Here is a 26,257-nt window from a genome sequence, read left to right on the forward strand (position 1 = left end):
AACACTAAAACATTCCAGGTGACTAAAACTAAATGAAAACTATTCCAAGAGACTATGACTAAAACTAAAATTTGCTGCAAAAAACATTGGTGTCGGACCACATCCAGATCTACCACTCCACGTTGAGAAAGGACTACAGCGACGATTACAGCATTGGCTATAGGCCGTGGAATAAACCTTGCTTTGACCAGAAATGCCAACTGGGACAAGGAATTGGAGATAAAGGCGGTCGATAGAAACAGTAAGTGGGCGCAGGTGCGCGTGAAATTAAAGATGGCGCGCTCCATTGCTACTGACAACATCACCTAGCAACCCAGTGCTAATGTAAGTAGCATCATGACTCGATCGCTCATAAGCACCACAAAAGACCAATTGCGGTACATCTATGCCAATGGCGCCAAGTGTGTTAAAAATGGCTCTTTTTCACGTCACCCTTATCATTAGTTTGCAACCTGCTGCCACTGTGCAATGCATAGTAACTTAAACTAATTGTCTGTCGCAAGGTGGTGACAGAGGCCAGTTAGCTGTGCCACACAGAATACGGCTGATTGGTCCGGATATGGTGAAGGTCATGTGCAACGTGCGTGCACTGCATATGCTGTATTATGTGTGTGTGTGTGTGTGTGTGTGTGAGTGTGTGTGTGTGTGTGTCTGTGTCTGTGTGAGTGTGTGTGTGTGTGTGTCTGTGTGTGTGTGTGAGTGTGTGTGTGTGTCTGTGTGTAGTTTTGGAGAAAGCGGGTTCTAGCATGAGTCATAACAGACACTTTGACAGCAACAGGCACAATGGAGCGATGCACGCACGTGTGTGTGTGTGTGACGTGTGTGTGTGAGAGACAGAGTGAGAAAGAGAGTGTGTGTGTGTGCGTGCGACATGCGCATTTTTAAACCTTTTTTTATGATAGTATGTTTTTGTTGCACTTAAAATGCCTGAGCTTATGCTGCAAAATAACTCTGACCTAGAGGGACAAGTAAAGTGTTAATTATGTTATAACCAGTAGTTTCAGTTGCATTGTTTTAGAACGGTATTACAATTAATTGTATCCACTAGTCCATGCCCATTCGGGGATATCACATCCCAAAACCATCCCCCTCTCTTCTCCATCTCGGCTCCCCACCCTCTATCTGCCACATATATATATATATAATGGGTGTCCCCTGTGGCCTTTTGAACTGGTCCTTCAAACATACCCATTAGGCCCACAGTCAATCCAGAATTTTATGTTTAAAGGAATCCATAATCAAAGAATTCAAATTCTTGCAAGCCAGCATCAACTTCAAAGAGGGGCACTTTGAAGTACAGGAACCCCGTAGCCCTGCGAATCTTCATATTTGCCTAGATTGACACCAACTCCACCATCAGCAAGGAGAAGCAGTGATGTAAATTGGCAATAATGGTAAAGAACTAAGGGATGGGGGACAAGAGGCATAGAAGAAGGTAAAAGAGGGAGAAAAGGATGGAGGGTGTAGAGGGAGAGAAAGAAAGGCGTAAGGCGTTTTTTTACCTTTTTCCTCTAGCCTGGCAAGATGTGGCTTCTTGTCGGCACTGGGGACATCTGGCTTCATGGCTGAGAAACGAAACATGGTTCACAATCAATGATGCCGTCTGACTAACCTCTGTGATCAAAGTCTGACGGAAGAATCTGTGTGAGGTAGTACACAACACACCTACACCTCAGTTTCTGCTATACAAGGAAGACGAACACACACACACACACACACACACACACGCGCGCACACACAGCCTTGCCCTAACCACACCAAAGGGTCAAGACGGTTATAGCGTTGTCCCTGCGGTGTGATATGTCTTGTTGCACCTTGACCCAAGTGATTCAACGCTTGGAATTCAATGGAATTCAATGTCGAGACGGTTTTAGCGTTAACTCCTTGCAACCGTTTTGACCCAAGGAATTGCATGGTGACCCTTTGGTGTGGTTAGTGCATTAAAAAAGGGACATGTGCATACAGTCTGTCTTTATCCATATTCTCTTTGATTCCATCCCCTTTCAAGACTAAAAACATGCAACCACTGATTTCCGATTCTCAAATGTACAGACACTCACAAACGATAAAACACGTCTCTTTGCAACACACACACACACACACACACACACACACACACACACACACACACACACACACACACACACACACACACACACACACACACACACACACACACACACACACACACACACACACACACACACACACACACACACACACACACACACACACACACACACACACACACACGGCAGCAGAAGGTGCGGAGGCACACTTTTGCAGTATTTCCTGTGCAGAGCAGTAAAAGTGAGCAAAATCCATGCATGCATTATGCACAATGTATTGATGAACTGTGTTCTGTACAGATGTTGGGTATTGATTGCAAGCTGTGTACGGAACAAGCCTGCAGCACTCGGCAATATGAATGTCTTTGCTACTTAAGATAAGGGAAACAAAACCTCACTTCTGGCACTTTAACTAAAGATTACGCTGCATATACAGTAGTTAGTTATCTGCCCTAGATACCACATCTCGAAGCAGAGCAGCATTCAGACCACCTGCAGACTCTGTAGTTTCTGTGGTTAACACATTCCGTGTACAAGCACTGATTACATGACTATATGTACAGCATTACTGAAATAGCATATTGCATAATACCATTAAAGTAAAACACTTCACCCACCCCTATTGCATATGTCCCGAGGCGGATTTAGCCCAGCGCAGTGGTATATTAGTATCGCAACGCGAGGCTAGTCCTGGACAGTCAGCTCTCCTTCAAGGCACACACACACACACCACAGCAGTGACTCAATCCTCTAGGTTTACACTCTATAACATCTGAAGGATATAGACCCTTCCTCACCCAGGAGTCAGCCCAGCTCCTTAAGCCTCTCCAAATTGATCCAAAATGCCACAACACGCTTGGTCGACTTCAACCAACCAAAAATGTCACATGTCTCCCCCCTTTTCCGCTCCCTCCATTGGCTCCCAGTTACTGAGTACACAACACTGATGTTGGTCTACAAAGACACCAAAGGTGTCTTCAAAGTCTGAGCCACCCAGACTTTGAATTGTAATTTAGATAGCATGTTATGTAGACATTATTGATCTGGCGTTCTATAGTTTTTTAAAGTTTCAATGTACGGATATTCTACTGTTAGACGGATGATTGATTCTGAAGGCCTATTCATAGTCTGGATTTTCGGTGGTGAGGTGACCACCAATGAAATAACATTGAGCGGTGGTGAGTAAAAACAGAGAGAAGGGCTGGCGCGGTGGCGGTGGTTTGCTCTTCACCGCGGCTCGTGACGTCATGTTGTAGTTCGGTGGTCACCTCACCACCGGAAATCCAGACTACGTATGAGCCTTTAGTTTACTTGTGATCCTAGATTCATAGATGACTATTTCTATGCATTTATGCAGTTTGTGTTGCTTATTGTAAAATTAAGAGCATCTTCTAAATGCCTGAATTGTAAATTATGTCTTGAGATCCTTGTTGCTGCATCCAGGGTTCCATTGGCTGGATGGAAATCCATGCCTCAGTTTACGATATTCCTGCTCCTGGTTAAATGAAATGCATGCATTTCCTTTAGGGAAATGTAGACTTTGATGTGTTTGGTAATTATTCATGTTTGATATTACAATGTAACAATTTCATAAAACACACTTTGTTAACCTCATTAACCCTCACGTCACAATTTTGGGCAAATGTGCTGAATGGGTGGCCTGGTGGCTCAGTTTCATCTGATTACACAGATCACAATTATCCTTTGAATCCAATATCTGTCTCGTCTCGCATGTTTCTCATATCTCTACCTTTCATTTCCTGTCTCTTGCTTAATGTAAGTCGCTCTGGATTAAGAGCGTCTGCTAAATGCCTAAATTGTAATTGTAAAATTGTCTCTAGTCTGTGTCTACACTGACCCATCTGAAATGAAGCATAGAAATGGCACACACACAAAACACACTATCCTTGAGCTAATAATTGCACACAAATTAATTAATTTTGAAAGGAGGGAGTTGGACAATGGACATTCAAACATGTCAGTGCCAAACGCATGTACATCTATAGAGTATCCTACTTAAATTAAGCAAATGTCTGTCTGTCTGTCTGTTATTGCCCCCCTGCTCCTCACTGGCTTGGCCAGTTGATCTGCATTTGAACACAAACATTGACCATTCCATCATGCACAGCCTCTCAAAGCCCTTTTTCAATTTAACAAATGTAACGCTGTTAATTATATTTATTAGTTAATACTTAGTCCCTTCCGTATACCTCTATTTTAGATTTTAGATACTGGGCGCTACACTTCCTCTGCCAACCTGCATACTAAAGTTATTTGAAAAGTTTGCAATGTTCGAATGTCACTCGATATAACTTCAAACCAAACGCAGGTGAAACAGCGAAGGCATCCCCTGCAAAAAGCCAAAGATCTCCCCCCACCACCACCACCACGCCGAGGTGTGGTGGGGGGTGCGTGGCAGACAGGCAGCTGAAAGCCTGGTGACGCGCTGTTACAGACGTCCTGTCTGAAGTAGTCAAAGCCAAGGGACAATGTTACAATAGGCTACTATAAACTCAGCAGCCTGCCCTGCACCTAATGTGATAAAATGAACGGCAGGACAAAATCGGATGGATTATCTGTCTATCAGCAACACACGGGTGTGTGTCTTGCAACGACAGGTTGTGTGTGTCAAACCACACAAGCTGGCTGGGTTAAATGACACAACTCTATCTATGGCAACGACGGAGCACTGTGTGTGTGTGTGTGTGTGTGTGTGTATCAGAGAGAGACATATTTATGTGAGTCCCAGGAATACACAGACCCCCCGCCCCCAGGGAATGCTTCGCGGACCACTTGCCTAATAATAATAATATCAATTTTGTGCCCATCCCAATTTCCCAAGCTCATCCGTTAGCAATTCCCTTCCAATCAATGTGATCTATTACATCACATTACCCACACTGTACATAATTCGGTGTTTATATATTCAAACGGGTAAGGGCCTCATGCTCCTATTTTACCGCTGTAGTGCCGAAATGATTTCGGCGCGTCAGAAATTTTCAGTAGCACCGAAGAGCCGACTTTAGGACGGTACCCGCCCCCCCGAACCTCAAATGACGTCACATTGTAGGCTCTACAGAGCCGAACCGACTTTTATTCGGCTCTAAAATAGGAGTATGAATCGCGCCTAAGGACTAGTGACTAGTCTAATTACCTCATGTTTTAAGGTGCTATAGATATGATGTAGTCAATAGCAGTAAATGTGTAGTCAAGGGGGATTCTAGGGCGATGACGATGTCAGCCGGTTCAAGGCACTTTGATCTGGTTGGCCGCAAGGATCAGCAGAGCCTTCAGGGGCCGCTAGCAGGGCTTTTAGTCTCGTCTGTGTGTTTGCTCAGTAGTGGTGTTGTTTAGGGGTGATAATAGGGGGTTGGGTGGAAAGCAAGCCACTGTAAAACAAAGCACACATCTTGGTCAAATGGATGCAATCCCTGAAGGGCAACGTGTTGTCCCCTCCAGCTCTGGCTGCTTCTGATTCTTCCAGAACAAACAAACCCTCAGATCTGTTCAACGGTGGTTCTCAAAGTGGGATCTGGAGACCTCCAGGGGTCCCTCTGGGGGAAGCAAGGGGGTCTCCAGAAAAATTATTTAACACATTTGGTGCTATTGACAGTTATACTCGTCCTATAAACTAATTATGCGGGGCGCTCATGACGAGTAGGCTCGTCTTAAGGCGTGTGATATATCTATATGCCTCGCTACGCTTCATTTTTGGAATCAATCCGGTTGCTACGGACGCTGGCTAAGGCCTCGCCGGGTTCCGCACGTAATTCCGACGGAGCATTAGTCCGACATGCGGGAACCGCTCGAACATGCGCTGCTCCCGTGCTTGCGGTTATGGTTAGGTTAGGGTTTGAGGTAGGTTGTCGTTTGTCGGACCAATGACTAGTCTGAACTAAGTACTGCACCTGGCCTCGCCAGCACTGCTTCCGTTTCTCTGTAGCCATTAGCTTCTGTATTAGACGCGGCCTTTGCACGCTCGTCTCTCGGACGGCACTACGGTGCCGTCCGTAGTTTTGAACAAATCGCCGATTATCCGGTGATTTGTAATTATCCGGTGATCGAGATTGGAACACGTTTTATAGAGCAGGGATTGACCTCAATTTAGCTCACTAGCATTAACGCTAATACTTTAGCATCCAAGATGGAACCCAAAACCGGACGCGCGTCATAGTGGAATTCATTCTCATCGCGTGGCACCCAAGGCAAGCACCACCACTTTCGTCCACCAGGTGGCACTCTGTGTTATGTGAAAATCTGTTCAACCAATTTATACTTGGGACATTCCCCTGAGGTGACTGCAGAGTGGAAAGAGTGGGCTTTAGAAGATAAGTAGTTTCCTTACCGACACTTTTAGAAGGCGGCGGTGGCTTCTTGGGTTTCTATAAGAGGGGAGAGAGAAGAGAAGACAAAATAAATTGATTGGGTCAATCAGAGTCAGAGCATGACTCTCACTGAGATGTACCGACTTTCATTAGTTTAAAATGCCAATGGACAATCGTTAATTAGTTTTTCCTTATGTCCACAGGGAACACGAAACATCAGGCCAATTAAATGCATATGTAATTGCAATATGGCATTTGTGGACCAGTTCTTGTGGAAGGACTAATCTAATGATGAATACGTAGCGTGGCCCTGGACACATCATGCTAGGTAGGGCATAGCACGACTATGTCATTATGTCATATTCCCAATTGAAAGGATAATGAAAGGTTGTCTCTAATCAAACACCTCCTAAGTGCATTGAGACAGGTCTTACAAGCATCATGCCATAATTATATCTGTGGCTACTTTGATACATCATTTCTTATCGTTGCTGTCAGATGGAAACCTTGTATGTCCAAAACCACTACATGTCACGGAATGGAACGCCTTTTTTCAGAAATGGTGAAAAATGGCAGATCTAAAAGCTCAGCTGTAGACCGATAATCATAATAATGGCATTTATAAAAACACAGCGAGGAAAGCATTTTCTTAAGAATATACAGTATATCCAGAGGTGGACATTTACAGAGTAAATGTACTTAAGTACTGTACTTAAGTACAGAATCTGTACTTAAGTACTTTACAGTACAGATTCTACAGTATATATAAGATGCTATGTAAGAGCTATATGATGTCTATGGGTTTATACTAATTGATGATTTGATGATGTCACCACAGGGCATGGCCAAGGTTGCCTGCGTGTATTTAATGCGTCCCCAATCAAGCAGCAGGTGTTACTGATTGGCACACTGTTTTTAACTGTGCAACAGGAGCTGTGGTCTGTATTCTGGACGTTTGATTGTTTATTTAAGTATTTATTGAATGCTGAGGTGACAGATCGGCTGTGAAAATAAATATTGTTTACCGGTATTTATGAATTCACAGTTTGGACTTCAGTTTATCAGCACACGTCTGAACACCTCCTTGCCATCAGTATACCACGCAGTGCCTTTAGTACAGGACTTTGGGCACTACAAGCCCTATAAATCATGTTGCTTGTAGATTTGTTATTATAATGTGACAGTTTCATTTATAATTTCACAGTATAATTTAATGTATAACATGACAGTATTACACATCAAATATTGACACTCCATTATGGTTGCCAATTAATGTATGCACGGTCAGCTGCTTATCTAACTCTTATCAAGTCCCTTCTTCCCTGAAATAGCATTTAGATTCTAGTATTCTGAGAGTTATTTGACATCTCCTGCCTAAAGGCAGCAGCCTCATCATCTTAACACATTCTGGGCGGGAACCCCTTTTGGTGTTAGCATTATGGTATGCTTTAGCTATTGAAAAATAGCAGATCTACAAGCTCATAGCACGCCACCGAGTGGCGCGCTATGAGCTTGTAGATCTGCTATTTTTGAAAAATCGAAGAACGGCTGACAGAAACATAGCTTTTTCAGAAAACTGTCAGGATGTAGAAGACATTTATAGAATCGTTCCCAGGTCAAAATGGGTTAACACATTTCCTTGTTGGATGGAATCAAAGCCCCCGCGGGCGCAATAATCGGTGCCGATACGGTTGACGGCTGACAACTGTAACAATCCCATCACGTTATCCAAACAAGCCTGGTTAGGCTTGTTTAATGTACAACCATGCCTGTCAGAATGTGTGTTGTGGGCCCCTTGCAGTGTGGAATGTCAAAACGCCTACAGGAAAAGAAAAAGCAACTTTCGTTTGCATTTGCACTTTCAAGTGTTTATGATGAGGACGTAGCTAAATGTGTCTGCTGATGCAGAGTGATAGACCGTCTTTCACTCTCAATTCCAGTGACAAGCACAAACAACGATTACCATGACTGTGTTACGGTTTGTTCTTAATTATTTTTTCGCCGGGTCCGTATATATACGGACCCCGCTGCTAGGTGACGTTATATCCCAGGTCCGTATATATACGGACCCCAACGTATACTCCGTCTATATAATGGTTGAGTCCCACGGCAGCTTTTAACATTGGTCCGGTTGCTATGGCAACGCCCCACCGCTCCAGCTATGGGATTGAAAATATCACTGTGTAAAGCGTCCATAAATCTTAATCCAGGAAAGCTGTACTTGGTGGAACTTCTGCCATCCAAATTTCGGATGTAATTTGTGCCTTTATACCGCGACGCTCCCGCCATGTAAAAGCTTCTGACGAAAGTTAAACAGTGTGTGCTTGTGCCAATGATACTAAAGTGTGTGTGGTGAGTGTGTGTGGGGGGCGGGGCGGGAAAACTCTGACTCTTAAAATGAACGCGTATGGTGGCACTGGGAACTTCATAAATGCTAACTGCTAGCAGACAATAAAGTACCTGATAAAAAGGGACAAATTCAACAAGATTACATGAATAGACAGAGATTTAAGGCTACAATTCAGTTGCCTTTTGACGGTGCAAACGCACATAAAAAGACTAGACCAATCTCTGAAACTGTCCCAGCGGGATGAAGGGGGACAGGAAGTGTACATCATCTAGCATGCGTAAAGCCGTATATATTATATCGTCGCTATCAGGTGCAAACCTTGTATGTCCAACACTGTTGATTTACAGGAACTAACAAAACATCTTAACCCATTTTGACCTGAGATCAGATTCTAAAAATGTCTTCTATACATCCTGACAGTTTTCTGAAAAAGCTATGTTTCTATGTCAGTCGTTCTTCGATTTTTCAAAAATAGCAGACCTACAAGCTCGTAGCGCGCCACTCGGTGGCGCGCTATGAGCTTGTAGATCTGCTATTTTTCAATAGCTAAAGCATAACATAATGCTAACACCAAAAGGGGTTCCCGCCCCCAAAATGGGTTAAAAATAGGAGATCTGGAAGCCCACAACGCATCACATCGGCTATGTTCACTACTTTTGCTTGTCAGTCTTGTACAACAAAGTAGGACGTTAAGTGACTGGAAAGAGTCATGAAAATAGAAAAATAGTGTGAGGTTTCTGTCCGACAGCGTCAATATGTGTGTACACATGTTTTTATATTTTTTAATTGTACTATACAATGGCTGCCTGTGTGTTGCTGGTAGTAGCTCTTCAAGGCTGGTAATAATGAGGCATATTGGGGTGCTACTTTGGAGTGGCTAATTACACACATTTTAGGGTGCATATTAAAGCCACAAGGCATACATAAAATGCCATACCCAGGTTTTGAACCCCGGTCTCCAGCATGGGAGACCAAACAACTACTGATGCTAGACTAGGCCAATCCCTGATGGAAAAGGGGAGGTATTGTGCTTCAGAGTTTCAAGCACATCATTCGGACAATCAAAACGATTTGGAAAATAAAAAGTATCTACAGTGGTAAGTTAACGTACGGTATTCTAACTTTGCTATGGAATTTCCAAACAGTTTTGGCATGTGTTGTTCCACACGGAATTGTGAGCAATGAGCTGTAATCTCATTATGCAGAGAGCTTGGAATTCATGATAAAAGTGGGTCATCTGCAATGCACTCTTCTGCAGGAAGACATTCTTTACACACATACTGTACCATCAGCTGGGGAATCTTACCTCTTCAGTGTCCTGTTTGGGGGATAATTTCACCGACCCTCGTGGTGTGGGAGCCTGGAGAAAACAATTCATAACATATTTTATATTGGTATGGGGCATGATTATGCTATCCTAACAAGCAGACTTTAGGTTACTTCACCACACAATGGTGTGAGCTTGTAGGTCAATGCAGTTGTTGTTGTTCAGTTGTCTGAGCATTGATACACTCTTTGGCTCAAAAGCAATCAGCCAGATTATCAATGGACCTTACTTGCCGCCCATGTGGAAAGGCATTGGGCTAAATCAAACAGGGCCTTCGTGTTAGCCACGCACCAGCTATAATCCACAGTGGCAGGTGTCAACACGTGTTCATTCCCTTTCATAGTTTGTTAATCTCATCTCACCTCTTTGTCCATCTCTGTAACGAAATTGTCAGGGAAAACGCCCTCCCTGCCGCCGACCTCCCCTCGCCACCAGCCCGGCTCTCCTGTGTCCTGTAAACAAACACACAGACAGACAGACATGAAGGAAGACTGAAGAACACTTTCCATTTTAATTAAAAAAACATTTTTAACACATTCTGGGCGGGAACCCCTTTTGGTGTTAGCATTATGTTATGCTTTAGCTATTGAAAAATGGCAGATCTACAAGCTCATAGCGCGCCACCGAGTGGCGCGCTATGAGCTTGTAGGTCTGCCATTTTTGAAAAGTCGAAGAACGACTGACATAGAAACATAGCTTTTTCAGAAAACTGTCAGGATGTAGATTGTAGAAGACATTTAGAATCTGATCTCAGGTCAAAATGTGTTAAACATTTGAAGGCGTGAAGCTATAGCAGATCTACAGTACAGGCTCATTTGTACATCTGCCATTTTCACTACTTTTGTCTGACACTCTTGTAGTAGGGCTTATATTTACGCAAAAAACAAACATTTGAAACCATTTTCACACACACACACACACACACACACACACACACACACACACACACACACACACACACACACACACACACACACACACACACACACACACACACACACACACACACACACACACACACACACACACACACACACACACACACACACACACACACACACACACACACCCCCCCTCTCTCTCAACTCATATAATATTTACATGCCCCCTGCAGTGCACTGAGTAAGACCGGAACATTGCTATAATGGTTAAAAGGACCCCCCACTGCTGGTACATTTCTTTACTTTGCCTAAAGAATAATATTAGGCCTATTATTCATTATAAGTAGCAGCTGATAAGTATAAATAAATATATAATAGTACTAGAAGTACCGTTAGTGGTATTTATATTATTCCTACAACTAAAATGTAAAGAGGAAAACTATAAACGGAAATGATAATTGTTCGTGCCCATAGGAAAGTGCATTTCAACATGAAGATTAAGATGACTAGAAAGGGTGAAATAGCACCAGTCAGTTTTCTTAAACCCAAAGCCCAAAGCAGAAATCCATCTATAAAAGCACCACGTCTCTGTAAGTGTGTATGTACGTCTGTAATCCACGTTAACTCGAGAACCGTTCGCCCCACCGACTTCAAATTCGACACGTGCGTTTTCACACCACCACAGGGAGTGCGGTGCCCGACCTTGAGTAAATGGTGCATTTATATAGCGGCTTTATCCAAGGTTTACATAGATTGTGCATTACATTACATTCACCCATTCACACACATTCATACACCGACAGGGCCCAAATTAGCCCAATTGATCAGACCTGATCACCCCTATATCTCCATATATGGAGCTGGCCTGACATCTGCATAGACTCCATATTTGGAGTATAACTCCATATATGTTCATAAAAGGGACACAGACATAATGGGGCATTCATTTCCAACTTGCATTGTTCCAAATAGGCCCATGCCCTACGGGCACCACTCTAGTAATAATAATAATATTAAGAACTAGAAAAGTCGTAATTTTGAAAGAAAATCTATAACTATTGAATAGTTTGGTCTTCTGCCCCTGCAAGGGAATTCATGTCTTTATAAACGATTGTAAAACATAGCTGTTGTTGGTTACGTAACCAAAAACAGTCAATTAGCTACTGTTATGCAAAGCTCGGCCAATCACAGCGGAAGTTAGGTAGGTTACTCCGGAAAAAGGAAAATAAGAAAGTGTGACAATAACTAGTCTGTTTGCCCTTTGGGCAACCACACTAATAATAATACACAATTAATAATGATAATAATGTGATGGCCCGGGTATCGGAGGAGACCCGAGGCTTTCTTCACCCTCCCAATGACTGATTGTGGGGGTTAGCAGAGATGGAGTACTTGTAGAGAGGCTGGGGAATTGGGAATTGGCTATACTAAATTGGGACTTGAAGGGGAGAAAATGTTTTTCTTTTGTCTTGAAGGGGCATGTTTTGCACAATAACAGTCTTTTCATTATGTCTGCCCACGATCTCTGTGATTCATACAGTAGGCTACGTTTGTTTACCTCAGTCACTGATACTAAAATCTGATATTTTATTTTTTCTATGAACCTGTGACTTGACACCCATACTGTTATAAAACGGAAATAAAAAGATTTTGAAAAGAATAATGATAGTGTGTTGCCCAATGCCTATAGCAACTACACTAAACAACACATCTCGAGTAGTAGTAGTAAGGTCTTATTTTACCATCATTTCTCCACTGTCCCCACTAGATGGCAGCAGATTCCTACATTCCTGCTTCTGGGTGTTACTTAATACTAGACATGAGTCAGAGGCATCATACCTCAACAGAGTCTCAGTGGCTGTTGTGCTGAGTGAAGCGAGCAAACGCTGTGTTTAGGACTAAAGGCATTCTGTGACTGACTAACTGTGGCAGTAATGCCTTACTGCCAGAGTGCACCGTTCTAGAGGGACGACGTACCCAGGGGCCAAACCTCTAGCGATGAAGGCAATGAAGTTGGACAGCTATAAGTGGGTCTGCGCGTCACAGTCTGGGTCTTGGGACCTGAATATAGGCCTTGTCGCTCCCCAATGAGATTATGCATTGATCTACTCTGCCAACTGGCTTGCTGGCATGGGGATAAATACAAATAAATAAATAATGTTCGAACAAGAAGGCACTGGAGCAGCTCAGACAATTTAGGCCCTTATTTTATTATATCAGGGTGCAGGTAAAAAGCGACAACGTTTCGATGTGTCAATTACATCTTCGTCATGACCTGACGAAGATCTAAATCGCCTGAATCGTCTGAGCTGCTCCAGTGCCTTCTTGTTCGCATGTTATATGTCCTGCTCCTGAGATGCACCAGACTGGCCTGCTATAGGCTAGAGGCGCGGCTGGAACTCCCTTCTACATAAATAATGTTATTTGCAAAACTATCTGTTTTTTTTTTTTTACTCCAACGTGGAATTTCAGAAGGCAAGGGTTTATCAAAAATCGATATTCATATAATCAAACAACCTCTTCACATATTCATATACCATAAATATAGCCTGCCATATAAAAGAAACATGACAAAATCTGCCTTCTTTCATCTGCGGCGCAAACTATAGCTAGAATTCGTCCAACCAACACTATCAATTCCCGACGCGGAAAAACCCTGGTCCATGAATGGCGTTAGACTAGTAGTCAAACATGCAGCAGCTAGAGTACCAACTAGGAAAAGGAAACTCGACCACATCACACCAAGCACTCATAGCACTACACTGGCTGCAGACACAGGCCATCACACCAAGCACTCATAGCACTACACTGGCTGCAGACACAGGCCATCACACCAAGCACTCATAGCACTACACTGGCTGCAGACACAGGCCATCACACCAAGCACTCATAGCACTACACTGGCTGCCGACACAGGCCATCACACCAAGCACTCATAGCACTACACTGGCTGCCGACACAGGCCATCACACCAAGCACTCATAGCACTACACTGGCTGCCGACACAGGCCATCACACCAAGCACTCATAGCACTACACTGGCTGCCGACACAGGCCATCACACCAAGCACTCATAGCACTACACTGGCTGCAGACACAGGCCATCACACCAAGCACTCATAGCACTACACTGGCTGCCAACACAGGCCATCACAACAAGCACTCATAGCACTACACTGGCTGCAGACACAGGCCATCACACCAAGCACTCATAGCACTACACTGGCTGCAGACACAGGCCATCACACCAAGCACTCATAGCACTACACTGGCTGCCGACACAGGCCATCACACCAAGCACTCATAGCACTACACTGGCTGCAGACACAGGCCATCACACCAAGCACTCATAGCACTACACTGGCTGCCGACACAGGCCAGAGCCCACTTCAGGTGCTGCTCCTGACCTAGAAAGCTTCAATGCTGCATCCCACATTTCCAGTTTAACCCATTTTGGGTGGGAACCCCTTTCGGTGTTAGCATTATGTTATAATTTAGCGATTGAAAATAGCAGATCTACAAGCTCATAGCGCACCACCGAGTGGCGCACTACGAGCTTGTAGGTCTGCTATTTTTGAAAAATCAAAGAACGACTGACATAGAAGAAATTTTTAGAATCTGATCTCAGGTCAAAATGGTTTAATAGAACCATACATCCCTGGACGACCACTATGCTCCCAGGTTGCTGGTCACCACAAAGTCACAAAGCATAATTAATAGAACCATACATCCCTGGACGACCACTACGATCCCAGGTTGCTGGTCACCACACAGTCACAAAGCATAATTAATAGAACCATACATCCCTGGACGACCACTACGCTCCCAGGTTGCTGGTCACCACACAGTCACAAAGCATAATTAATAGAACCATACATCCCTGGACGACCACTAAGCTCCCAGGTTGCTGGTCACCTCACAGTCACAAAGCATAATAAAAATAAAAATAAACAGTTGGGGGCAGAGCGTTCACACATGGTGCACCCCATCTCTGGAATGCTTTCCCTCCAGCTGTTAGAGATACCTTTTTTTCCTTGCATTCCAAAGTCAAAGTCGTACGATTAGTCACAGACGTTACCGCAGTGAAATTTGTTCTCTGCATTTGACCCATCTCTTGGAACGGTGAGCCGCAGCTCATTAGTTGATTTGACCCCCAATCCAACCCATTGATGCGTTGAGTGCCAAGCAGGAGGCATTGGGTCCCATTTTTACAGTCTTTGGTATGACCCGGCCGGGGATCGAACCCCGACCTCCCAGTTTCAGGGCGGACACTCTAACCCCAAGGCCACTGTCTGGTTCCCCCTAGTTTGATTGGTTTTATTGTTACAGTATGTACACCTCTTCTTACCCTGTGTTTTTAAACACTGTCGGGGTGATAAAATAAATAAAAGTAAACTGAACTGATATTACAAAGTAGAGTAGATCCTCCTATCTGGTCTTCAGGTTGAGGACAAACAGAATATTGGCATTTAAAAAAAAATCCGTGTGAACTGGGTGACCATAGCAACCATGCTCATTTTTCGGTACGAACAGACACGTAAACTAACAAAGCCAGTTGTAGGAGTGGTTTACACCACTCAAAAATGTTTGCACACATACTTTGATCATCATAAATGTTTTCCTTATTTGGGGGGAGGTGTGGAGGAATTAAAAAGTACTTTGATCATCTAACAATCTAAAAGATCCTTAGGTTATTGAAAACACTGATCCAGCAATAAACAGTGGGAGCTAACATTGTGTGGACTATTATGTTTGATTCATATGATTTAAACATTTGGTTCATTAGAATCCTAGACCACCAATTACCGATGTCAAAGATGTCATCAAACATGTACTATAATATGTCTCAATGTTTGATGAAATGCAACACAGCTGAAATAGGCTCACACGTGCGTCACAAACAGCCACCACAAACAAGATTTAAATTGGAACTGCCGGACAGAAAAAAAAAAAAAAACACCCCCCCCTTCTCTTTGCTTGCTAGTTCCCAAACAAACACTTCACTTCTGAGTGCCCGTGAAGAAAAAGAGGCTTGAGGCAGCACACATTAAGTCGAATTCACACAATTAGGACTTAAAGTGACAAATTAGTTCCTGAGACACGGTCTCATCAACAACTTGGGTAGATCAATAGACCAATAATCCCAGTTGGTTGACAGATCTGACTGTGGGACTGTGTGCACAGAGAGATCTAAATATGAGTGGGCCTGGGTGCAGAGAGAGATCTAAATATGAGTGGGCCTGGGTGCAGAGAGAGATATCTAAATATGAGTGGGCCTGGGTGCAGAGAGAGATCTAAATATGAGTGGGCCGGGGTGCAGAGAGAGATCTAAATATGAGTGGGCCTGGGTGCAGAGAGAGATCTAAATATGAGTGGGCCGGGGTGCAGAGAGAGATCTAAATATGAGTGGGCCTGGGTGCAGAGAGAGATCTAAATATGAGTGGGCCTGGGTGCACAGAGAGATCTAAATATGAGTGGGCCTGGGTGCAGAGAGAGATCTAAATATGAGTGGGCCTGGGTGCACAGAGAGATCTAAATATGAGTGGGCCGGGGTGCAGAGAGAGATCTAAATATGAGTGGGCCTGGGTGCAGAGAGAGATCTAAATATGAGTGGGCCTGGGTGCAGAGAGAGATCTAAATATGAGTGGGCCTGGGTGCAGAGAGAGATCTAAATATGAGTGGGCCTGGGTGCACAGAGAGATCTAAATATGAGTGGGCCTGGGTGCAGAGAGATATCTAAATATGAGTGGGCCTGGGTGCAGAGAGAGATCTAAATATGAGTGGGCCTGGGTGCAGAGAGAGATCTAAATATGAGTGGGCCTGGGTGCACAGAGAGATCTACATATGAGTGGGCCGGGGTGCACAGAGAGAGATCTAAATATGAGTGGGCCTGGGTGCAGAGAGAGATCTAAATATGAGTGGGCCTGGGTGCACAGAGAGAGAGATCTAAATATGAGTGGGCCTGGGTGCACAGAGAGATCTAAATATGAGTGGGCCTGGGTGCACAGAGAGATCTAAATAATGAGTGGGACTGTGTGCACAGAGAGATCTAAATATGAGTGGGCCGGGGTGCACAGAGATCTAAATATGAGTGGGCCTGGGTGCAGAGAGAGATCTAAATATGAGTGGGCCTGGGTGCAGAGAGAGAGATCTAAATATGAGTGGGCCTGGGTGCAGAGAGATCTAAATATGAGTGGGCCTGGGTGCAGAGAGAGATCTAAATATGAGTGGGCCTGGGTGCAGAGAGATATCTAAATATGAGTGGGCCTGGGTGCACAGAGAGATCTAAATATGAGTGGGCCTGGGTGCAGAGAGAGATCTAAATAAGAGTGGGCCTGGGTGCAGAGAGAGATCTAAATATGAGTGGGCCTGGGTGCACAGAGATATCTACATATGAGTGGGCCTGGGTGCACAGAGAGATCTAAATATGAGTGGGCCTGGGTGCAGAGAGAGATCTAAATATGAGTGGGCCTGGGTGCAGAGAGAGATCTAAATATGAGTGGGCCTGGGTGCACAGAGAGATCTACATATGAGTGGGCCTGGGTGCACAGAGAGATCTAAATATGAGTGGGCCTGGGTGCAGAGAGAGATCTAAATATGAGTGGGCCGGGGTGCAGAGAGAGATCTAAATATGAGTGGGCCTGGGTGCACAGAGAGATCTAAATATGAGTGGGCCTGGGTGCAGAGAGAGATCTAAATATGAGTGGGCCTGGGTGCACAGAGAGATCTAAATATGAGTGGGCCTGGGTGCAGAGAGAGATCTAAATATGAGTGGGCCTGTGTGCACAGAGAGATCTAAATATGAGTGGGCCTGGGTGCAGAGAGAGATCTAAATATGAGTGGGCCTGGGTGCACAGAGAGATCTAAATATGAGTGGGCCTGGGTGCAGAGAGAGATCTAAATATGAGTGGGCCTGGGTGCACAGAGAGATCTACATATGAGTGGGCCTGGGTGCAGAGAGAGAGATCAGCAAACAATGTGTCCATCTCCCACGAGGCCCAGTGATGCAGAAATACAGACACAGAGAGAGGGGAATGAGGGAATCTGTCAAACGTGATGGATCATTTCCTGTCTTTGAACAGAGGGATGTCCTTCCTGAAGAGGGGAAAGCGCTTAAAAGGCTTGTTAAAAAAGCATGAGGCTTCCTTCCTCTTTCACACTGTGTGGAAAGTACGATGCTTAATGCGCAGGGTTAAAGGACTTAGGGAGAAAGTGTCATCTACTGACATTGAAAATAAATAGTGTATTAGGCATGATAGAGATATCATCCATTTAACACTTTAATTGCCCGGAACTATTTAATCCATTACATTCATGCGCCCAGTCGATTTATAAACACGGACGCCTTTTCCGGACGGACCGGCCGGAAGTTCATGATGTTGTGTAGCAGCTAACAATAGCCACAGCACTTTAGAGTCGATCGACAACAACGGGAGACAAGAATAAATCTATCGAGACTAGCGACTGGACCGCGGAGCGCCGTCTAACACAGGATCTTTTTTCAGAAAAAGACGGGATGATTTATGAACGTTTTAAGATTTTCGTTTTCATCAGCTAAACAGAGGAGGGAGTTTTTTGATGACGTCTCACTCTTGCGCATCACGAGGAGAGCCCAGCAGGCGCGCCTGGGCTATACAGCCAGGCGATCCGTTCTCGTATCAATAAACTTCGTCTTTAGGACAATACTTCGTCCTGAGCGTCGGGCGTTACTAATAGAAAGGACAAAGAACTTCGTCCTGGGCGATGGGAGTGTTAACAGTGTGGTCTCCCTGACCAAACACCAAGCGCTTGACAGCAAGTTATGATGTGTGCCATTTGTGGAACGAAACCACACAAGTCACAATGCAGTGTTCAGTAGTGAACACAGGGATGTGCAGAGAGGCAGGGGCTGACATCCCGTAAGAGGGCATTTTTAGACGCACTGCAACGCGTTGAGAGCTTGTAGATCAGCTATTTCCTTGGTGCAACCCAGCAATCTTTAGCTAGTGGAGATGCGGTGTACGACATGGATTTCGAAAAACACATTTGTTCAACGCAAAATGCTACGTTCAAGTTCAGGAGACCGAGCGCTGCCTTCCGGTATGGCATGGAAAGGAGGGGCATTTGCATTTCTTTCACCATGTAGTAAATGCTGCATTCGTGGTCTGGAGAGGGCAGTTGTTTTACAGACGGGTAAAAGGGCAGGGGCTGAAGCCCCCTTTGATGTCTATGTGTGCACGTCCCTGACTATACAAGCTGGCTGTGTTCCATGTCCTAGTGGTGACAGTCTACTCTACACCTCCTTTGGCCTTACATTCCAGTGGTGTACATCAAAGTAAAAAGAAAAAGGTTAATCCATTTAGGCCTGACCTCGAAATAAATAAAAAAATCTTCTAAATCCTCCTGTTTTCTGAAATAAATATTTTCACGTTTTTTCAAAAATAGCAGACCTACAAGCTCGTAGCGCGCCACTCTGTGGCGCGCTATGAGCTTGTAGATCTGCTATTTTTCAATAGCTAAATTATAACATAATTTTAACACCAAAAGGGGTTCCCGCCCAAAATGGGTTAAGAATGACTGACATGACAGAGTCTGAGGATATTCATGCATGTTTGCTCTGCATAAGGTAACATTCACTCAACACAAGTTACACAGCATACATTATGCAGTGTTTTGCAGCCATATTTGTAGTACGATGGTTTCGCTTGACAAAAAGAACGAATCGGAGCTTGAAGATCTGTACATTTTGGCAAGGGACACCGTTGCGATTGTGTATAAATTAAACTTCTGCTTAAACGACTGCTTTTTTATATACCGTTATCAGTAATGACAGTAACGATTCTGTGACAGCTGGTACTACACACCGTCGTTGAACATACTGCACACCGTTTACTAGTTAACCCATTTTGACCCGAGATCAGATTCTAAAAATGTCTTCTACATCCTGACAGTTTTCTGAAAAAGCTATGTTTCTATGTCAGTCGTTCTTTGATTTTTCAAAAATAGCAGACCTACAAGCTCATAGCGCGCCACTCGGTGGCGCGCTATGAGCTTGTAGATCTGGTATTTTTCAATAGCTAAAGCATAACATAATGCTAACACCAAAAGGGGTTCCCGCCCAAAATGGGTTAATCCAACGTTTGAGTTTTCTATAAAACTGTTAGCCACTTTAATTTACATTTATAATGGAAAATTAATGTCTACGTTAAACAAAAACTGTTAAAAACTATTATACATTGTATTGCACCAAATCCCTCTGTATTAAAATGCCTCGTCCTTGAATCGTATCATGCCCCATGTATCTAATTAGATGCATATCATCTTATAAGGGAGAGAGGCACACCCCTACTAGTCATGTGACTTACAGTACAATGAGTGTTCCTGAAATTATGAATGTATTTTAAAGTCACTGGTATTCCACTGTAAGCAAGCAACAGTAAGACCGATCAAATGTGACTGCAACGTCAATATTAATCAGATGAGTACAGTGGTTCCGGGAAGGTGGCTGTAGGCTGGACAGTCTATTAGAGAAATTAGGCCGTCAAAATTGAGTTTCGAAGATGTCAACTGAGTAATGGGATGATATGGGATCACCATGTATACTTTCTGCTGTAATGCTTTCACGTTAGAATCAAAAACCCTCTCCTCCGCGTCATCAGTGCCCATACCCGAGGCGGGGTTGGCGAAAGGGCCTTTCTGTGTGCATGTTCTCCCCGTGTCCCCTATAGGGTAGGTACGCTCACCAAAAACATGCAGTAATCCTGGTCTCTAAACTAACTCCCCCTGACCAGCCTCCAGCCGGGGCGCCTGATGGAGGGGAAAGGAATTGGTCGGAATAACGTGTTCCTTCCACGCGCTACGTCCGGCCGGGGAAACTCTCCCCTGTCAGGTGAAAAGAAGCAGCTTGGACTACTCATGCATAGAAGGAAGCATGAGGTCAGTCCGCTGCCCCCTCAGGTTGGCAGAGGAAGTGTAGAGCCCAGGATTACATTCAATAATTGACACTGGGTGAATAAAATGGGTTGCAAAATCGTGGGATAAAAAAAATCTAAAACCCTCATACAGCACCATATCATCCCGCCGGCGCCTGGATCACTGCAATTCCCTGTACACTAATAAGTCAGTCCTCCCTGTCCCGTCTACAAGTGGTCTGAAACGCAGCAGCCAGGATCTTGACAGGTACTGTACTAGGAAGAGGGACCATTGTAGCCCAATCCTGGCCTCTCTCCACTGGCTGCCAGTAGGTTTACAATCCTGGCCTCTCTCCACTGGCTGCCAGTAGGTTTACAATCCTGGCCTCTCTCCACTGGCTGCCAGTAGGTTTACAGAGCTCTTGGTTGACCCCCGTACATCCTGGCCTCCCTCCACTGGCTGCCAGTAGGTTTACAATCCTGGCCTCCCTCCACTGGCTGCCAGTAGGTTTACAATCCTGGCCTCCCTCCACTGGCTGCCAGTAGGTTTACAATCCTGGCCTCCCTCCACTGGCTGCCAGTAGGTTTACAATCCTGGCCTCCCTCCACTGGCTGCCAGTAGGTTTACAATCCTGGCCTCCCTCCACTGGCTGCCAGTAGGTTTACAATCCTGGCCTCCCTCCACTGGCTGCCAGTAGGTTTACAAAGCTCTTGGTTGACCCCCGTACATCCTGGCCTCTCTCCACTGGCTGCCAGTAGGTTTACAGAGCTCTTGGTTGACCCCCGTACATCCTGGCCTCTCTCCACTGGCTGCCAGTAGGTTTACAGAGCTCTTGGTTGACCCCCGTACATCCTGGCCTCTCTCCACTGGCTGCCAGTAGGTTTACAAAGCTCTTGGTTGACCCCCGTACATCCAGGCCTCTCTCCACTGGCTGCCAGTAGGTTTACAGAGCTCTTGGTTGACCCCCGTACATCCTGGCCTCCCTCCACTGGCTGCCAGTAGGTTTACAGAGCTCTTGGTTGACCCCCGTACATCCTGGCCTCCCTCCACTGGCTGCCAGTAGGTTTACAAAGCTCTTGGTTGACCCCCGTACATCCTGGCCTCTCTCCACTGGCTGCCAGTAGGTTTACAGAGCTCTTGGTTGACCCCTGTACATCCTGGCCTCTCTCCACTGGCTGCCAGTAGGTTTACAGAGCTCTTGGTTGACCCCTGTACATCCTGGCCTCTCTCCACTGGCTGCCAGTAGGTTTACAGAGCTCTTGGTTGACCCCTGTACATCCTGGCCTCTCTCCACTGGCTGCCAGTAGGTTTACAGAGCTCTTGGTTGACCCCCCTACATCCTGGCCTCTCTCCACTGGCTGCCAGTAGGTTTACAGAGCTCTTGGTTGACCCCCGTACATCGCTGAACTTTTAACCCCTCTCCCTACATCCAGGTCCGTCAGGTCAGCTGAGCTCTCCCACTAACTAAACTCCAGGGGTGACCGTGCCCTTGCCGTCGCCCCATAGAGTTATAAAAGATAGAGGGCAGACCGCCCCGCCCCCTGATATTCATTTCAATGGAAATTGCTCAGTGGTGTTTTGAAGCACCCGGAAGAACGCTCTACTTCCACATTTGTTCGATTTGGACACCAAAAAAAGATGATATTTTGTCCTAAATTTGTGAACACTGCAAACTCTCTCTGTAGTGAGTTGGTCAATCCATCTGAAATTGCGCATATGCATTGCATGGACCATTGGCACATGCAAAGACAGCTGCACAGGGTTTCCTCGTGCTAAATGCACGGGCCCGTCTGCAGTCCCAGCTGTGACCAGTAGGGCCGAGCGCTTCAGCGTTGGCCAGCCCTTCTGGGGGCTTGAGTCGCCCAAGACTGTGGAAGAGCAAACGACTCCCTATCGATTCTTCCTTCTCTGTTGAATCCTTTAAGTCTTGACAAACTAAACGGTAGTTTAATAAAAACAAAGAATTCTGAGGTTGCATTCACTGCACTTTTGCACCTTTGTCTCCTTTCTGTAATCGACGTCATAACCACTTTCTATGTATAGACAAGACATGCAAGTTTAATTGAAGCAGTCTCCCAACTATGAATAATGGAACTTCAAAATCCCATCGGGTTCCCATTTTATCGTCACAACTGGAGTTTCAGGCAGATTACAAAAAATGATGTGTCATACAAACAATATGTAAATCAGAGAAACTTTCATTTTATTCAAACTGACCAAAGCCTAAGCATTTGCATTTTGTCTCATGTCATGGACATTATGTGTGGGAGAGAAGACGCGTAGACACGAGAAAACTTGTGGGTCTTTTAACCCATTTTGGGCGGGAACCCCTTTTGGTGTTAGCATTATGTTATGCTTTAGCTATTGAAAAATAGCAGATCTACAACCTCATAGCGCGCCACCGAGTGGCGCGCTACGAGCTTGTAGGTCTGCTATTTTTGAAAAATCGAAGAAATCTCAGGTCAAAATGGGTTAATGTGAACGCGTATGGTGGCACCTGGAACTGGGGTTTATGCTAACAGCTAGCCGCAATAAATGAGTTAATATAACCACTAAGCACAATGCGGCTTTTCTTCATGTAGTGGAGTCTTAGTATAGGCCTGTGGCAGCTTACCTTGCTCAGTATCTGGATGTCATCACCCTCTTTCTTCATGTAGTGGAGTCTTAGTATAGGCCTGTGGCAGCTTACCTTGCTCAGTATCTGGATGACATCACCCTCTTTTCTTCATGTAGTGGAGTCTTAGTGTAGGCCTGTGGCAGCTTACCTTGCTCAGTATCTGGATGACATCACCCTCTTTTCTTCATGTAGTGGAGTCTTAGTATAGGCCTGTGGCAGCTTACCTTGCTCAGTATCTGGATGACATCACCCTCTTTTCTTCATGTAGTGGAGTCTTAGTACAGGCATGTGGCAGCTTACCTTGCTCAGTATCTGGATGACATCACCCTCTGGAGTCTTAGTATAGGCCTGTGGCAGCTTACCTTGCTCAGTATCTGGATGACATCACCCTTTTCTTCATGTAGTGGAGTCTTAGTGTAGGCCTGTGGCAGCTTACCTTGCTCAGTATCTGGATGACATCACCCTCTTTCAAGCTGAGCTCGTCTTCGTTTGTGGAGTCAAAGGCAAACGTAACTTTACAATATTCTTTAGCTGAGGAGACAGGGAAAAAAAAGGTTCAGGTGGTGAGCTGGACACAATGTTTCTCATACCAAGGGGGGGAAAAAAAGGTGTACAAGTGTATGCATGAGTATTTGCTCACATCCACGTGCATAACGAATATGTACATTTCAGAAATGAGGTAAACTGGAACTCTAGGCTGAGTACGTTTTATAATAATAATATCTGGGACTTATATTGCGCTTTTCATGACACTCAAAGATGCTTTACATGTGTTGGTGTGTAATGTACGCATGTATGCAACATCAAGACACATTTTCATATGAATCATTGATTCCGTTTGAAATCTCACAATGAATCACTAAGCAAATGTGGTGAGAACTAACCATGTCTTTTTTTCTTTCTTCTCACAGATCAACATATTGGAGCTTATCATATTGGAACAGTATACTGACAAAGAGGATGTTATATTTTTATAATATTAACAATTAAAATGGACACCCTGTCCCTGACCCACCAAGGCATCTGTTTAGCTGCTGCTTGATTGTTTATTTCTAGAATTGGTGTACAGCATATTCAGTATAGAGTAGGAACATTGTGATCACAGCTACCCACAATGCATTTGGCTTTGTGGTGTGCCTTAATTTTCAGTCATTAGTGAGGGAAACCAAAGGACAAAGTGGAAACATTTTCCTCACAATGTTATGGTTGACCAAAAAAAAAAAGAATACAAATTAAAAACATTCATTGTGTCGTTAATGAATTCACTCACATTTTGATTTGCTGTCTGCGTCCGGCCTCTGTAACTCTGGCGTGGGAAGGGCGGGCTTTGCGGCGGATGGTAATGATGGGATTGGCTAAAATGAAGCAAACGACACAAATGGGAATGATTTCCTAGACATGATTGGATGCGCACATGCATGTGTAATGTCTTTAATCCACACAGAGAGAGAGAGAGTTGCGTCTACTATCCGACTGGTTAAGAGTGGTTGTAGTTAATAATGTTGGGATGAAGAAAATACATTACTGAAAAGATACACAGTGAAAACACATCTGGCATCTGTATGTTGTGTTTTAGTACCATGGCAAGAGTAAGAAGAGGGAGCACTTTTAAACAAATCCAGGGATGTTCTGAAATTTGTTTTAGTAATGGTTGAGGGAGCATTAGGAATACAACAAATGGATATTGTTTATGAACACTGGTGGAACCACAAGGGTGGTGTGTGTGGGCATCAAAGAGGAAAGTATCTGAAAGACATTTAGCACACGTTTCCTGTGACAGTGAAACTACTAACACGCAGCCAGCCGCATGAGGTAAAAACTAGAGACGGATCACCATGCGTGGCAAAGTGACGGAAATAACCTGGCACTTCTTCTGCAGGACAATACTATACTATGCAAACAATAAGCCATGTTCTTTTGTATATTTGTATTGGTGGAAAAACTGGAAATAAGAATGCATTTCCATGCTATCGAGTCTTCATCATAGGCATGAGTAACACCACTATTTTTAGAGCGGCAAGCAGTGAGTAGACTACAGGGGCTTGAGGATGGTAAAATAAAAGGGTGAGGGGATCATATATTGTGTGTGGGTTGCGGCAACGAGGCCATGCAACATATTGTGATGTTGTGACATGTTGTGGAGGAGAGTGGAGCAAGCCATGTTAGCAGTGAGTGGAGGCTGTGGTAGAAGAGAGAAAGGGAAAAGGGGAGCAGGTTTCAGAAGGAAGGATACATGCTAAATATCACTAATTAAGGATACAATTAGTTATTAGCCGTGTTATGCATTACTATTCCCTCTGGTCCCAGAGGCTCAGACAGTGGTATCTTGTATAGGAATTTAACATAAAGTAGGATATGAAAATAGAATAAGAGTCATATCCAAGCAGAAGCTCAAATCTGTATAATTGTCCATTTCACAACTCAAAGACCTACATTTTTCCAGACTAAAATATAAGACTAGATTTGATCAATGTTCAGTCAGTGTGGTGCATGTCCAGTCAGTGTGGTGCATGTCCAGTCAGTGTGGTGCATGTCCAGTCAGTGTGGTGCATGGTCCAGTCAGTGTGGTGCATGGTCCAGTCAGTGTGGTGCATGGTCCAGTCAGTGTGGCTGAACAATAACACCACGGTAGATAATCCAGAGAAAGAAGCTGAAAGCCTGCAGATCACAATGTCTACTAATGGTACATAGATACTCCACTGTTACGTTCTTAGCTTACGCATGTTTCATGATAACTACTTTAGTTTTTATATATGTGATGTATGCCATGCTTTTTGTTATTGCTTAATGTAAATCG

At 44.5% G+C, this 26,257-nt stretch overlaps 1 protein-coding gene across 2 annotated transcripts in view; it reads right to left on the bottom strand.

The window, feature by feature from the left end:
- cd2ap (CD2-associated protein) overlaps window positions 1-26,257 on the bottom strand; it is a gene marked incomplete at its 5' end in the record, with an annotated part of 122,138 nt that overhangs the window by 32,073 nt on the left and 63,808 nt on the right. For both annotated transcript variants that reach the window (XM_079525438.1, XM_079525437.1), the window contains 6 exons: window positions 1,503-1,565; window positions 6,415-6,451; window positions 10,051-10,104; window positions 10,434-10,523; window positions 23,897-23,991; window positions 24,731-24,815. In XM_079525438.1, the coding sequence (XP_079381564.1) occupies window positions 1,503-1,565; window positions 6,415-6,451; window positions 10,051-10,104; window positions 10,434-10,523; window positions 23,897-23,991; window positions 24,731-24,815 (424 nt within the window). The remainder of the gene's footprint in view (window positions 1-1,502; window positions 1,566-6,414; window positions 6,452-10,050; window positions 10,105-10,433; window positions 10,524-23,896; window positions 23,992-24,730; window positions 24,816-26,257) is intronic.

The sequence above is a fragment of the Electrona antarctica genome (assembly GCF_951216825.1).
Source record: "Electrona antarctica genome assembly, chromosome: 17".
In the NCBI taxonomy this organism is placed as follows: Eukaryota; Metazoa; Chordata; class Actinopteri; order Myctophiformes; family Myctophidae; genus Electrona; species Electrona antarctica.